The 13,774-nt window shown below is 45.9% G+C and overlaps 1 protein-coding gene across 5 annotated transcripts in view; it reads right to left on the bottom strand.

Annotated features, from left to right (window-relative positions):
* Positions 1-97: 97 nt before the first annotated feature.
* MYO1C (myosin IC) overlaps positions 98-13,774 on the bottom strand; it is a 54,863-nt gene continuing 41,186 nt past the window's right edge. For all 5 annotated transcript variants that reach the window (XM_027691196.1, XM_027691194.1, XM_027691197.1 and 2 more), the window contains exons 7-32: positions 13,635-13,733; positions 13,289-13,402; positions 12,673-12,744; positions 12,288-12,407; positions 11,992-12,074; positions 11,399-11,504; positions 11,199-11,279; positions 10,719-10,810; positions 9,985-10,079; positions 9,771-9,817; positions 9,406-9,486; positions 9,130-9,235; positions 8,509-8,626; positions 8,176-8,289; positions 7,918-7,994; positions 7,701-7,769; positions 7,368-7,452; positions 6,991-7,150; positions 6,166-6,249; positions 4,473-4,566; positions 4,310-4,365; positions 3,713-3,848; positions 3,049-3,119; positions 2,530-2,627; positions 2,181-2,280; positions 98-1,596 (exon numbers count right to left, since the gene is read on the bottom strand). In XM_027691196.1, coding sequence (XP_027546997.1) covers positions 1,570-1,596; positions 2,181-2,280; positions 2,530-2,627; positions 3,049-3,119; positions 3,713-3,848; positions 4,310-4,365; positions 4,473-4,566; positions 6,166-6,249; positions 6,991-7,150; positions 7,368-7,452; positions 7,701-7,769; positions 7,918-7,994; positions 8,176-8,289; positions 8,509-8,626; positions 9,130-9,235; positions 9,406-9,486; positions 9,771-9,817; positions 9,985-10,079; positions 10,719-10,810; positions 11,199-11,279; positions 11,399-11,504; positions 11,992-12,074; positions 12,288-12,407; positions 12,673-12,744; positions 13,289-13,402; positions 13,635-13,733 — 2,385 coding nt within the window. In that variant the 3' untranslated portion in view covers positions 98-1,569. The remainder of the gene's footprint in view (positions 1,597-2,180; positions 2,281-2,529; positions 2,628-3,048; positions 3,120-3,712; positions 3,849-4,309; positions 4,366-4,472; positions 4,567-6,165; positions 6,250-6,990; positions 7,151-7,367; positions 7,453-7,700; positions 7,770-7,917; positions 7,995-8,175; positions 8,290-8,508; positions 8,627-9,129; positions 9,236-9,405; positions 9,487-9,770; positions 9,818-9,984; positions 10,080-10,718; positions 10,811-11,198; positions 11,280-11,398; positions 11,505-11,991; positions 12,075-12,287; positions 12,408-12,672; positions 12,745-13,288; positions 13,403-13,634; positions 13,734-13,774) is intronic.

Raw genomic sequence — 13,774 nt, 5'->3', positions numbered from 1 at the left:
AGACAGATGGGCCCAAGAGCCAGAGGTGCAGCAGGGCTGGGGCAGAGCCTGCCCATCAGAAAGGGTGAGGAAACTTCCACAACCAAGACAAGGGGTGTTGGTTTTTTTGTAAAAATTTATTCAGTGTAGTCTGGAAGGGGTTATAGACCAGCATAGACAGCATTGTATATACACACTGCAGCACAGGGCTGGGAATGGCCCGCAGTGGATCCGGCATTCCAGGCCTGACAGCGGCATCATGTCAGGAACTAGAGTGGAGGAGCCGGAGCCGATGGTGGGTGAGTGGGTGAGAGGCAGCACTTTGGGTTAGATCTCAGTCAGGGCTTGGCTGTAGCTGTTTGTGCTACTGAGTCAGGATAGAGGTGGAATGGGAAGGATTCCTAAGGCAAGTTGGAGTGCAGGATGCACTGAGGTCTGGAGCTGTGGTGTGCAGGCAGCAGGAATCCCACACGGAGCCGTGCACCCTGTGGCCGTTTGGGTTTAAAGTGAAGGTGCTGAGGGTGAACCTCTGCTGTGGTCTGAGTGCTCCAAGTGTGTCCCTGGAGCTGGGGAGCAGCAGCAGGGCTGAGCCAGCCCTCCCTTGTAAGGCAGCACTGAGGCATCGACATAAATACTGCGGGAACTCAAACTTCCAGTTATCGCTAAAAACAAGAGGAAAAGCCGTTTTTCCTGAACGTGCTGCTCTGAGCTGGGTGGGGAAGGGCAGTGGTGACTCCCAGGCAGGAGGGAAAGCTTGTGCCCATCCCATGGCCAAGGACTACAGGCTGCACTGCCAGTCTGGAGATGCACAAAGCAGTGGTAACCTCTGCAGTTTTTATTAGACTGTGTTTGTGTGGATATGAAAAATTCCTACGGTATAAAAATAGCAAGAAATGGGACAGCTGACTTCAAAAAAAAGGTAAAAGTCTCTGGATCCAGATCAGTGAGAAAGTTGCATGATGGGTTTTTCAGGTTAATACCTTGTAACCATAAACTAAAAACAACAAAAAAATTCCAAATCTACATAAGTTTCCACATCAACTCCATCTCTCGTAGTGCATCTCATCCTCAGCTATAAAGTATTTACAGGTTTTACTCATTTACACAATATGGCTTCACTAAATTGTAACACAAAGCATTAAAACATCTCAGAGCAAAATTCTTCATAAAACATTCTGAATACAAAGTTTGGCATTTCACTGGTTTGGCTGAGAAAGCAGCAGAGTTACTTGTTTTCTGACTGTGCTTTTTGGTGACGACAAGCACAAATTTTGGTCATTTCCATCGGGGCTTAAACTCTGTTAACAGAGTCAGAGCTCCCTCTCCCTCAAAGCCCAGCTGAATGTCCCGAGCTGTGGACGCTGCGTTGGACCCCGTGTTTGCCACTTGGGAAAGGAAGAGAAGAGAAGGCCTTTTGTTTGGGACTTTTGAGAGTAAGACAAAGCAGGATGTATTTTGTGGTGGTTCTGAAAGTGCAGGTCTTTGGTAACGATAAACAGAAAGAGCAAAGCGAGGAAGGGGGGGGTTTGCTGGGAACAATGTTCAGCCAATTCCATGGAGGGGAAGGTCCTGGCGCAGGGACACGCTTCATCATCGGGAATTCAAACGAGGAGCAACCTGCAGGAGAGGGATGGGTTAGAAAGTGTTCAACACAGAGATGCTGCAACAGCTCTAGTTCCCAAAAATCTTCAAGTTGAGGCTGTTCCAAGCAGCCTGTGGTCCTGATGGGAGCTCCCAGCTCTGACGCTGGACGGGGAGTCAGTGCAGTCTGGATTTGTCCTGGATTTATCTCTGGATAGCCTTTAATCTGACAGTGCATAAATCAGCTGTGTGACTGTATCTGACTGGCAGGACAACCACAAACAAGCTGAGAAGGGGAGAGGATTTTTTTTTTTTTGCTACCTGTGTTTTTAAATGTATTTAAAATTTGATTTACTCTGGATAAAGTGTTAACGCCCTGAATATTGGGGGGAAATACAACGTGAGTGCCAGGATAGTCACTTGCTGAGCCTGAGTAAACCTGGCAAGCCCTCAGGGCTGCAGAAATACAGAGCACAGCTCCAAGTGGGGGAAAGGCTGGGACACCAGGGCAGTGCAGTTGGCAAGAACATCACATGGCACAGGTCCCACGTGTGCAGGTAGGATTTCATGCCAAAATCCAGGTTTGGATCCAGTGTAAGTGAAGCTCAGCCCCTACTCACCACTGTTAGATGCCCGTTCTTGGCTTTGGCTATGAGCAGTTCTGAGCCCGAGATGAAGTCGATGATCCCTTCTTTGCCTTGGCCCACTGTGAATTTTATGCTGTGAAGAGAAAGGTGAGAACAGCTCTGCTGAGTGTGTGTGACTCTCCAGGAGCTCAGTGCACACAAAAAATGGTAAGTGGCTGCTCTGTATTGATGCTTTGCTGCAACAGATCTGTGTGTTCAAGGAAATGGAGCCTTAGTTAAGGTGTATTTGGTGCATTTTGATGGGGTACAGGAATGTTTCTGTAGCCCTTTAGTGCTGAAGCAGAGCCAAGGGGGGCCCCGGGAGGGCCCTGGTGTCACTCACCTGCCCTGGTTGATGTTGACATTGTTGATTTTGTCAGCCAGGATGGCTGTTTTTGTCAGTGTCTCGATCACGTGGTCACTCTGCAGGACAACGTCTCCCTGGGAGGAGAGACCATGGTTTAGGATCATGGCTTTGGTGTCACTGCACCAAAATCACTGCGCTGGAATGAACAGGCACAGAGCCATCTCCTGTCACAGATGAGAAAGGAAAACCAATCCTCCAAGGGGACCAGGCTTGGTGGGGCTCTCAGTGGGTCACACTGCACCTGTGGCAGTCAATTCATCCACCAGGTACCACTAATGGGGACAAGGGACAGCACTGACCCCGCTGGGGAACAACCAGTGGGGAACCCCACCTGTGAGCACAAGTGAATAGAAGTGAAAGGGCCCTTAGAGCTGGCACACAGCTACACCCCTGTCACCTGTGTGTCCCCTCCCCTCCTCCCAGCTGGATCTGCTCTCTGTGCCTTTCAAACCTTTCCCAGAGGTGGCTGGAGGAGGGATGAAGGAGCTCCCCTACCTTCTGTTTGTTGTCCTCACAGTGCACGTGCAGCACAAACAAGTTGTCGCTCAGGCTGCTGACGGAGATGCCTGTGGGAGAGAGAGGCCATGTGGCACCAGCACTGCTGGGACCTTGGGAGTGTCCCACCACCTCTCCCAGGAATGCAGCAACTGTTCCCACACAGAGACCCGACAGCTGAGGGGCTGCACTGACAAGGCAGCAGAGAGGCTGAGGGGGCTGCAAGGGGCTGAAGTGAGAGGTTTCAGCCAAAGCCTATAATGACCACACTGCACCAGACTCGGCAGTTTTCCCTCTCTGACCACGTTCCCTCTCCAAAAGGATCAAGTCCCTGGTGGATATTTCGAGTGCCAAAAGCTGCAGCAGTGTCCCAGGCAGCTGCTGTGCAATAATGGTGCAACTCCCCCGTGCTGGGGCAGTGCAATTGGGAAATTACTTAAGGGAGATGAATTGAGTAATTTCTGTGACATTTTACGGAATTTAATTTCAGAAAAACTCAATTTCAAGATATTACAGACTTGAAATGCTTGTCAGGATCAGACAATTCCATTCTTGTCCAGGATCGGATAATTCTGTTCTTGCCCAGGACAGACAAACTGGATCTTGGATTAGTATTACTGAACTGAGGGCAGTGCAGGGAGCCTGTTTCCGTGCCCATTCCCACCTGTGAGGTTGGTGTAGTCGATCCTCTGTTTGATCCTGGACTCCTCCACGACGATGGCAGCGCTCTGGGTGAGCAGCAGCTGCCGTGGCCTGGCTTTGTACCCCCGCCGGTCGTACTTGACCACAGGCACTGCATACTGAAACAAGGGTTAGCAGGGCCAAAACACAGCTTGGGGAACCAGCTGCAGCCCAGAGAGCGCCCAGGAGGCACAGCCCAGTGCTTGGGAAACTGGGAATGAAGGAGATCATTCTTTTGAGTCCCGTTCCCTGGGGCAGAACTTCCTTGCTGGCCCCGAGCAGTTCCCAGCAGCACCGTGGGGGCTGCAGCTGTCAGGGCTGGGGGCCTGGAAACCCCCAGTGTCAGTCTCTGCAGGTTTCTCCCTTCCTCTCCAGCTGCAACCCCTTCACTTCTTAACTGACACAATTAAACTGCCCAAATCTCCACTTTCTGAGCCATCAGCTTTTCCCACAGACTATCCTCCAAAGTATTACAAGCTTCATACAATGTAAAGTTCTTGCTGCACTTTCTTCAGAAATCTAATCTCTTCTGCTGAATAACTCTGGAAGCTTGACAAAAGTATTGGGATACATATCTCACCTTAAGTGCTTCGTTTTCTAAAGCCTGAAGGACTTTATTATGTATTTCTTCCTTACCTGTATTAAAACCAAAAAGGTGGGGGTCAGAAAGAAATTTCTAGCAAGAAAGAGCAGACGAATCCCCCCCTTCCTTCCTCCTGTTAAACTTGGCAACACCTACTCACCCAGTCGAGTGTTGATGAAGAGCCTGGGAACACTCTGAGGGTAATTGTCTTTTTTACCCTTGAAAATCTCACTGGCAATTACTTTCTGTTCCAACTGCAAGGACAAAAGATGAATTCTTGTTTAGTTTAAGATTTCTCCTTGTTAAAAAGATACATTTGTCTTAAAAGAGATGTTCCCTTTTTGGTTTTATTAACAATTGTCATCTAGTTCTGACCTCCTGAATCATACCAGTCACAAAATCACATCAATATTCCATACATCTGTCACCCTTTTTTCCTTTCTCTTTCTTAAGTAAATATTACATTTCCTGTTTGAATTTATCTGGACATGACACATAGTCTCTGGATTTTAATAATGCCCATGTTTAAAAAGTCTCAGAATTCTCCCACTGCAGAGCTTCTCTCAACCTCTTCCCCTTAAGCTTCACAGTTTGCTCTTCTGCTCTATTCCTTATGGGTTTTTTAATGCTTCAGACTTACTTTTCTTTCTCACTGAAGCCTTGCAGTATCTTTACTTGAAGCACTGACAAAAGTCATGTCCTTATCAGCGCTGTGTAACACCTTCTCTGATCTGCTCAATATTCCCCACCTTATCCTGACAAACAGCACAATTCCATTAGGCACCGTATGGCCCTGGGAGTTCCTGTTTGGATGATTAGTCACCATAAGCCTTTAGTCCCTCTGAGGTGGCAGAGTTCCAGGACAGTCACCCCACACTGCATGATCTGTGCTCTGGGCTCCCTCACAGCAAGAACAACACCAGTGACTGGGGAAACAGGAAACCCCGTTGCTTTACTGGGGGCAAATGCTGTGGGTGCTGTGAGACAGGACAAGGGACCTGAGACGATTTACAGGGAAAAACGGGGATAAAAGATCCTCATTATTAGTGAGTCTGGTTTGCTGAGGGAAAGCAAGTGTTCTGCTGAGCTGGTGTTAATCCCCTGTCCTTAATCACGGGCTCAGACACAGCCTCTCCTTACAGGTGTTGATGCACTGCAGCCCTCAGAAGGTGAGACAATGTGCAATGAAAAACCTTCATGGCAGCTACTGCAGTTACATCCCACTTGTTTGTTGCCTACATTTCCTCTTATGTCTCTTTACTGAGCCTTTTTTTAATATCAAAATATAAAAATTTATATTTATAAAAATTCCTTCCCCCTACATTTCCATTATTAAGATCAATCAAATCTCAGTATCATTTTTTCAGTTGCAACAGCAGCTGGAACTGTTCATGTAACTTCTCTGTTTGGAATATGACTGGGTTTGTGTCTGCAGCACTCTTACTCTCTACTTTACATGGTACAGGCAGAATAATGCAGCTTCTTACATTTTTATCTTCCATGGGCAGAATAACAGGGCCTTTCACTAGAGAAATTATGTAGGGGCTTGGCTACACAAACTGCTTAAATAGTACATATTCAAATACGTATAGAATGGGTTTTCTTTTATACACATTCCAGTCCTTTAGTGCTTTGTCTCTAACCTAAGGGAAAATCAATGACAGTGTTCCTGTGGAGCTGTAACACCACCCCAGAATGCAGCAATTCACGAGCCCCTCCACCTCCCCACTGTGCCTCCCCTGCCCCTCCCATCCAGCTGCTCCTCTCCTTCATTCCTTGCAGTCAACAATGCTGAGTTCTGCTCTTGGGAATGTCAGTGTGGTTTGGGAAACACCCTAAAGGATGCCTCGTACCTGCTGCTTCCACTCGGGGCTGATCCTCTTGCAGTAGCTCCACACCATGTTCTGCAGGCACAGCCGGCGCAGGAGCTGCGACGCCTGAGGGGGAAATCACAAGGGAATTGATAATAAATTTATAATAAACAGCTCAGAGCTGCTGGCAAACCCAACAGTGCAGAGGAGAAGCAACTGCAGAGAATGCACTGCTGGGTTAAAATGCTGTTTCATGACTGAGAGTCGCTTTTAGAATAAAATAATTAGTTTATTTTACGCCTTTCTATGAGAGTTTGCCCTGTGACATTCTCCAGCTGCTTCAGAAGGGGGAATAAATATCAGGATCCCCCCACTCTACACTGCTGTGCCCTTCCTTCCTTCCAGCTGTACCTGCAATCCAAACAAGGGTCTTTGGATAAGGTAACTGGGATTTTCTGCAATATTTTGTTTCGATCAGATAAACCAATTCAGCCAGATGCAGGATAATAATGGCAATAGAGGACATTTAATATGTTCTCACAGGCAGTGACATTGTCATTGCAACCAATTTAACTGTCCCAGAGGGAGCTGAATTTGTCCAGAGAGAAATGGAAGAGAATGTCAGAAATGGGTGAGAAAACCAGCAGAAAATGGTGTTGCAACTAATGATTTCACGGATGTGCTGTGATTACACCCCTGAGCTGCTGTCTGGATTAATTCCACCAGCAGGGATGCTGGTGCAGTGTGGAACCTGGTTCTCTTGCTCAGAGCAGGAGGGTCCCCTCAGGCCTGTGGTCCCCAATACTGCCATTTCTCTCCCCCATTCCACGTATGTGATTCCCCAGATCCCAGGGCAGCCATTCCCACCTCAGAGAGAGACGGGGGAGGAGTTGGCCAGGACTTATCCAAGACATTTTTTGGCAGGTTACGTTTGAGGTTCATGAGGAAGGAGTAGCGGATGTAATCGAGGAAATACTCGTTCTCTGGGCACCGAGGGTGGTTCCGGTAAATGAAACCTTTAATGAACCTGAGGAGGAAGAAGATATTATTAGAAAATTTGAAAAGTGACGTCCAAAGCTTGTGATACTTAAAGGTCCTTTTCAATCCAATTTTCTAGGCTTTATTTAATAGTTGTAATTTATTTTTTAAAAAACTCCAGATACTGTAGTGACAAAGTTTTATTTTTTGCGTCTTATTATGAGGGAATAAGTGATGTTTGAGGGTTTGGGCTATTCTTTACACACCTCCTGATGGTCTCCACTGCCCACTTCCTCTTGGCAGCTTTTCGGCGTCCCAAGGTCCCCCGCCACCAGGACTGGATGGTTATGGCTAAAAACAACACAAAGATTTTGCACTAAGTGAGGTCCTTCATCCCAACACTGACTCCAGACAAAGCTGGCACCGAAGAGTGCTCAGGAAAGCCTGCCCTGGAATTAAACAGCCTTCAGCGTGGCACAGAATATAATGTAAGTTTTTAACAATATGAACCATTGGATAAATGTCAGTAAAAAGCACCAGCACATGGAACTGCTCTGGGGGCTGCTGGGGGAACGTCTCTCTCTCTGTGTCTCTCGTACCTGAGCGTTTCATGGTCAGGAATTTCTTCCGGCGGTAGAAACCTCTCCACGTGGCCTGCATTTTTGTTGCTGAAATTGCAAGACAAAACAGGAGTTTGTGATTGTCACCAAGCAAGTTTTGGTAGAAAAAAACTCAACTTTTTAAACAGAAATCCCTCCCTGAACAAATAGCAAAGAAAATAATGAGAAACGAGACAGCTACTGCAGTGTGTCTCACCCAGACTCTGCTTCCTCACTTCCAGAGCATCTTCTGTTGCAAACAAGGTCTTGGGAAAGCGGATAAAAATCTTTGTTCTAGAAACAGAAATGTAGAATTACATTTAACATGCTGGAGAAGTTTCCTTTCTACCCTTGGCGTCCTCTTTGGGCTCCGTAATCCTTCCCTCGCCCACTGGGTAGAGAAGCCTTATTTAAGAGCCATTACATGGACAGCTGATGATTTATAACCTCAAATTAAGAATACAGAAGAACTAACCGTCCCATTTTGTATTCTTCTGGTTTGTAGCCAAGGTGCTTCACCAGCACGGCCACCCCGTCGTGGGGCCTCCCGTCCCACGTGGGCCACGTTTCCGGACACAGCGACTTGTACCTGCAAATTGGCAGGAGAAGAAACCTCAGGCAGAGAACTCCAATCCCAGAAGAAGGGACAGAGGCCACGGGAAGGGAGAGAGGCCCCCTCTAGAAAACAGGTCTGTGAGGTTTTAGGGCTGCCTCTGTGCTGTTGAGAATGACTCCCCAGCCTCTGCATTGGTGGAAGGAAGAGCAGGGAGAGGCAGCAGCAGTGGAAAGAAGTCCAAGGTAATTTTACCTCTGCAGGAAAACTTCATATTTTCTTCGATATGCAAAGCCAGCCCTGCGCACCCTGAGGTTCTCCATCAGCCCCAGGTACTTCACTTGGTGTCTGATAAGAACTTCATCGAATCGATCTGGAGAGAGCAGGAAAATAGAGAAACATGATCAGTGTGTGGCTGCCCCTTCACCTGGAGAAGGGGAATGCTCAGCTCTTGTTGTATCTTACACAATCATCTTTAACCCCTAACCCACCCTTGCAGTGCAATTCCCACATAACTTTGTGTCTCCTGCCTTCCCCCCATCCCTTTTTAATAATTTATATTTAGTTCCAAACCAAAGTTTTCCTTGAGGATGTTCTATGCACACAGGAACAAAAAATGAGGGAGAATAAAGGTCACTAAAGGACACTTATATAGATTAATAATTCTTTACTTTAACCATGACCCTACTTCACCCAAGACCAGTGCTCCTGTTCCAATTCCTGGCTGCTGGCACTGCCACCACCTCCCTGTGAGAAGCTCTGGCACAGACCCAAAATGAACAAATCTTGCAGGACTTCATTTCTGCTCCTTTCTGTGCCTCACTGACTGGGATCTACTGCTCTACATCTGCCAAAGAAGAGTCCCCAGGGTCATACCAGCCTGTTTAGCATCGTTGGGTTTCATGCAACGAATGTAGGAGGGTTCTTTGGACATCAGGATTTCCATGAGTTTGGAGAGGCTGTTTTTGAACTGAGTTGCTGCCTAAGAGAAAGGAAAACTATGTATGAAGCAATGACTTAGAGCTGGTGACTGCAAAACTCGGGTTCCCAGCTTCGAATGTGAGGGGCTCTCATTGGAATCACCATGTTAGAGAGCTCATGTCTTTAAAAAGAGAAAACAGCCCCATTTCCCTCCAGCTCTCGTGTTCCTACCGTTTCAGGTCTCTTTTTGTCTGTCAGCTCTGTCCTGTCGAAACACTGGTTTATGATGGGGTTCTCAGAGTTGCACATGGTCTGCAGAGAGAGATAGGTTTTCAGAGATAAAGTACAGACCATTCCTCAGTGAACTACCAGAGAAACATGGGACAAAAACTGGTTTTGTTTGGGGTTTTTTGGTTTGTGTTGCTTTTTAATAATAAAATGAACGTCGGGCACCTCCACTGCTCTTTTCATAGCACAGACTTATGGACACATTCTCCAGGTGGAGTCTAGAAGAATCTTTTCCCTCAGGTCCATCCCATTTTAAACCCAACTGCTCATTCTGCAGGGTGCTGGAAACATCCTCTACCCACACTCACCTCCTTCAGGTTCCGGAAGAGAAGATCATTGTTTTTATCTAGAAAACCTGGAAGAAAAAGAAACCACTCAGGCTCCCACTGCTGTTCAACGGGAACTTCAGGGCAGGAAAAATTCTATGCCCAGATTTTTCTTTACTACACAGTGAAGCTGTTCTCACTCAAAGGGCACAGCATGGGAGGAGGAGGAAAGGAGGAAGGTGATGCACAGACTCACCTGCCACACTGTAGGTGACGTCCCCAGCGTAGTGCGAGAGCCGGAATTCCTCCCGCCCCAGGGACTTCCGCGTCTTTTGGTCGGCGAGTTTGTGCCTGGGGAGAAAGTCAAAAAGCTCCATGAGAAACAAACATCTGGGAGATTCACTTCAAAAAGCACCGTGACGTTCAGTCCCTGAGTGAACACAGAAGGGGGACAGGGAATGGAATCTGACTTGGTGGTTTTCAAGACCACAAGTAAATCAAGAGTTACCCACCAGCACATCATAAAAATGTTATTAAATGTATTTATGTTTATTTCAAAGGGGTGCATTGCAGTGTTCCTTGCAGAGGGGTTCTGCGTGCACATGAGATGCTCTACAGGTTCTAAGATGAGCATAAGCAGAACATTCACAATAAAAAGACATTTGGAGCTCCAAAATTGAAGTAAATAATCTGAAAGGTGAAGTGGCAAGTCAGTAATGAGAGTTTTGCTGCCCCTATTGTATTTTGAAGCTCGGCCCTGAGAAGAGCCAGGCAGTCAGTATTGCCAACTTATTTTATATTATCTTAAATCACAATCAAATCTCTGCAAAAGAAAACTTGATCATCCTTTATGGGGGACCCAGCACACCAAGGATGCTACTGCTCTACACACCATGAGTACAATGTTTTCTAGGAATAACTAAAGCTCTGGGCTCTCTCACACACTTGGATCTGACCAGTGTAACTGCCCTCAGCTGTGGGAACACTCACGTGAGAAAATGAGGGTGGTTTTTCACAGTTTCCTCCAGTTTCTCCAAGAATGTTGTATCTGTGGCATCCCCAGGTCTCAGACACTCTTCATCCTACAAACACACACATTCCAGGACTGGTTTCTGACTGGGCTTGTTGGCACCCAGACCAGCCCTGACTGTCTCACTGAAACACTGCCCCAGTTTGGCCCTTTGGCCTTTCCACAGGTAACCAGCTCTGATTTCAATGAGTGAAGAATTGTTGAGCTGAAAAGGAAAACAATTCCCTCCTTCCAGACTGCCTGGATTGGGAGCTGCTTTCCCCAGAGCCCATGGAGGTGATACAATGACTTTTCATAGTATCACTGCTGTTCAGTGTATTGTTGCTCTTCCCACCTGCTCAAATAGTCCTAACATAAAACTATTTTATTTCTATGTTCTTGGCCTTGTTTTCCACTACATTGCCCCAAACTTTTCATTTAAAAAGGTGCTTTCAACTCACCAAAATAGAAATGATGCCTTTGAATTTCTCTTCCACCAAATCACAAATTATTTTGTTATTGAAATACTGAACCGGTTCCCACTGCAAAGACAAGAAATCACACTTGGGGGTGAAAACAACTCTAGGCTGGAAAAACACATGGAAATTTCAGTGGGGAGGTGCTGGGAAGGAGAGAGTGAAGGGATGACATTGGCTCTTACCGCGATGCCTTCGGACTCGTATTCCTCTTGCTCTGACTTTAACGTGAGCTCTATGAAGAGCTGCTGCAATTTTTCATTACAATAATTAATACAAAATTGCTCAAAGCTGCAAATAAAAATCAGAAAAACAATCACTAAGACTGTACCACAAGTGAAACAGAGGGAGCAGCATGAATATAGTAAATCAACAGAAATGGAAGAGGTTTTGTGAAATGTTTATTTACTGGCTGTATAAATATAGTAAGTTGATTATTTAGTGAAACATGAAGGATGGAAATATGGAGGAACACAGAAACTTTTAGTAAGTGCCCAATAACACTTCAAATTTGAGAGTCTGTTCATTGCTGTCTCTCAGAGAGGTTCCAGACTGACCTGGCTGTAAATGCTAATTATTAGCTGGATGCCCCAGGTGTTAGAATCCCTGTGATTATCAGTTTTCCAACTGATTTCCTGAAGTTTAAATTCCACCTCTTTCTCTTATTAAGAGAACCAGAGATGGAATAAGGTCTTGAATCACAAAGTAGAGAAACACTGTAATGAATGAAGTCATGCAGAGTTTACTCAAAACTCAAGAGACCTCGATTGAAACAAACCTGTTGTGCTGGAAAACCTCAAATCCATAGATGTCAAGCAATCCTAGAACTGTTGTACTTCTCCAGCCTGGAAACTTTTCATCCTGCAATAGAGAAAAAAATAAATGTAGATTTGTACTCACAGCTACAATCCATCACCAGATCTTGATCATTTAGTTCCAGCATTTACTGCTTCATTTGGAGAACAATTTATAAATCACTAAGGCTTGGAACTTGCATTTACTGCTTTGCAGCTAAAAGATTTGGAATTTCCTTTCACAGGTGGTTGGATATCAAGAAACAAAAGGTTCACTTGCCTTGTAAGCCAGAGACTTGTTGACCTTGTTCACCAGCCAGGAGAAGGTGCGTCCGTAGACAGCCTTGGCAAGAGCATCCCTGGCATAGGCCGCCTGCTCCAGGTTCAGGGGACTGACCAGCTGCAGGCAGGAGGAGACAAAAGCCACTCAACATCCACTCCAACAAGAGATTCCACTCCCCTGGTTCACCATTAATTAACAGCCACTCCACAGCCTGTCTGGGCTCAGCTCCCGGCGCTCCCTCCCAGATGAACAGTCACCAGCGGGTTGTGGGATTCCTGCACTGAGTCCTTTGACAAGTGAGAAGGGACTGTTGGGCTCTGGTATGAGAGTTCGAGGTGTGTTAATTCCATGTGCCTCCCAGATCCCCAGGTTCTGTTCTTACCTCTTCCCCTTTTGCTATGATCTTCTTGTGGGTCAGTGCATCCCGAAGAACAGAGCCTTCCACCGCCAGAAGCTGCAAAGCAGTGGGATATTAAATTGATTTTTGAAGCAGTATGTTCCACTTACCAATAATAGTTTTAAGACATCAGAAAGTCTGCTTCCTAAAACCCCAGTCCAGTGAACCAACCCTTTGTTTCCCACTCACACTGCAAGTCTTCTGCAGCATCAGTCCCTCCCTTTTCTCCCACACATCCCCTCTTTTCTGGCAGTGATATGACCTAACAAATACATTGGCTTCATGGTTCTGGCACAAAGAACTGACCAAGCAAAGCCACAAAGGTGGGTTTTTCTTTGAAGTTCTTCTCCAGAGTCTTATTCCTATCTCTCTGCCTGAAGGTGAAAACCACAAGGCAGTGGTGGATCAGGTGGTAAAGAGAGAGGATGTCAATTAAAGGGTTTTGATGATAATATTTGCATTTTATTTAGGTCAAACAAAAGTAAAATTTACGAGAACTTCTAAATCATATTCTAAAATTATATGATGGTATCAAGTTCAAAATAAGGAAATTGCCACAATTCACCTTTCCTGTAATATCTCCCTAACTGGTGATACTCACCCTAGCCAGGTATTTAATCTGATTCTCTGTAGTGACCTGAGAATTTCCTTGCTCATCAACAGCAAACTGCACGTTCCCCATGTGCAGAACGCTGGCCACAATGCTCAGCAAATCCTGGGATGGAAGCAAGAGGCAGAAGTCAGGATGATGAAACGAACACACAGTGAGGTTTTTGTGTTAATTAACATTTCACGAGAACATTTTGCATCTTTTTCAGGATTCCAGTAGAGAATACATTCACTCTGAATTGATTCACTCTGATTTGTTTGCAATCAGAAATCCCAAATCAAAGCAGAAAAATTCTTTAAAAGCAGGAAAATCAACTGTGCTTCCAAACATGCCTCACCTCCACCTCACTGTCACTGAAGCCGATAACAGATAGGGCTCTTCGCATGATCTTCCACTCGTTTTTGTCATTTATGGAGCTGACCCTTGCACAGTGACCCTAAAAAACCACAGTTTGACACAAATAAATAAATAATTGTC

This window comes from Neopelma chrysocephalum, unplaced genomic scaffold (genome assembly GCF_003984885.1).
Source record: "Neopelma chrysocephalum unplaced genomic scaffold, ASM398488v2 Primary Assembly neopelma1_82, whole genome shotgun sequence".
Lineage (NCBI taxonomy): Eukaryota > Metazoa > Chordata > Aves > Passeriformes > Pipridae > Neopelma > Neopelma chrysocephalum.
Note: the sequence above shows the minus strand (reverse complement) of the source record. Positions and strands in the feature narration are given on the sequence as shown.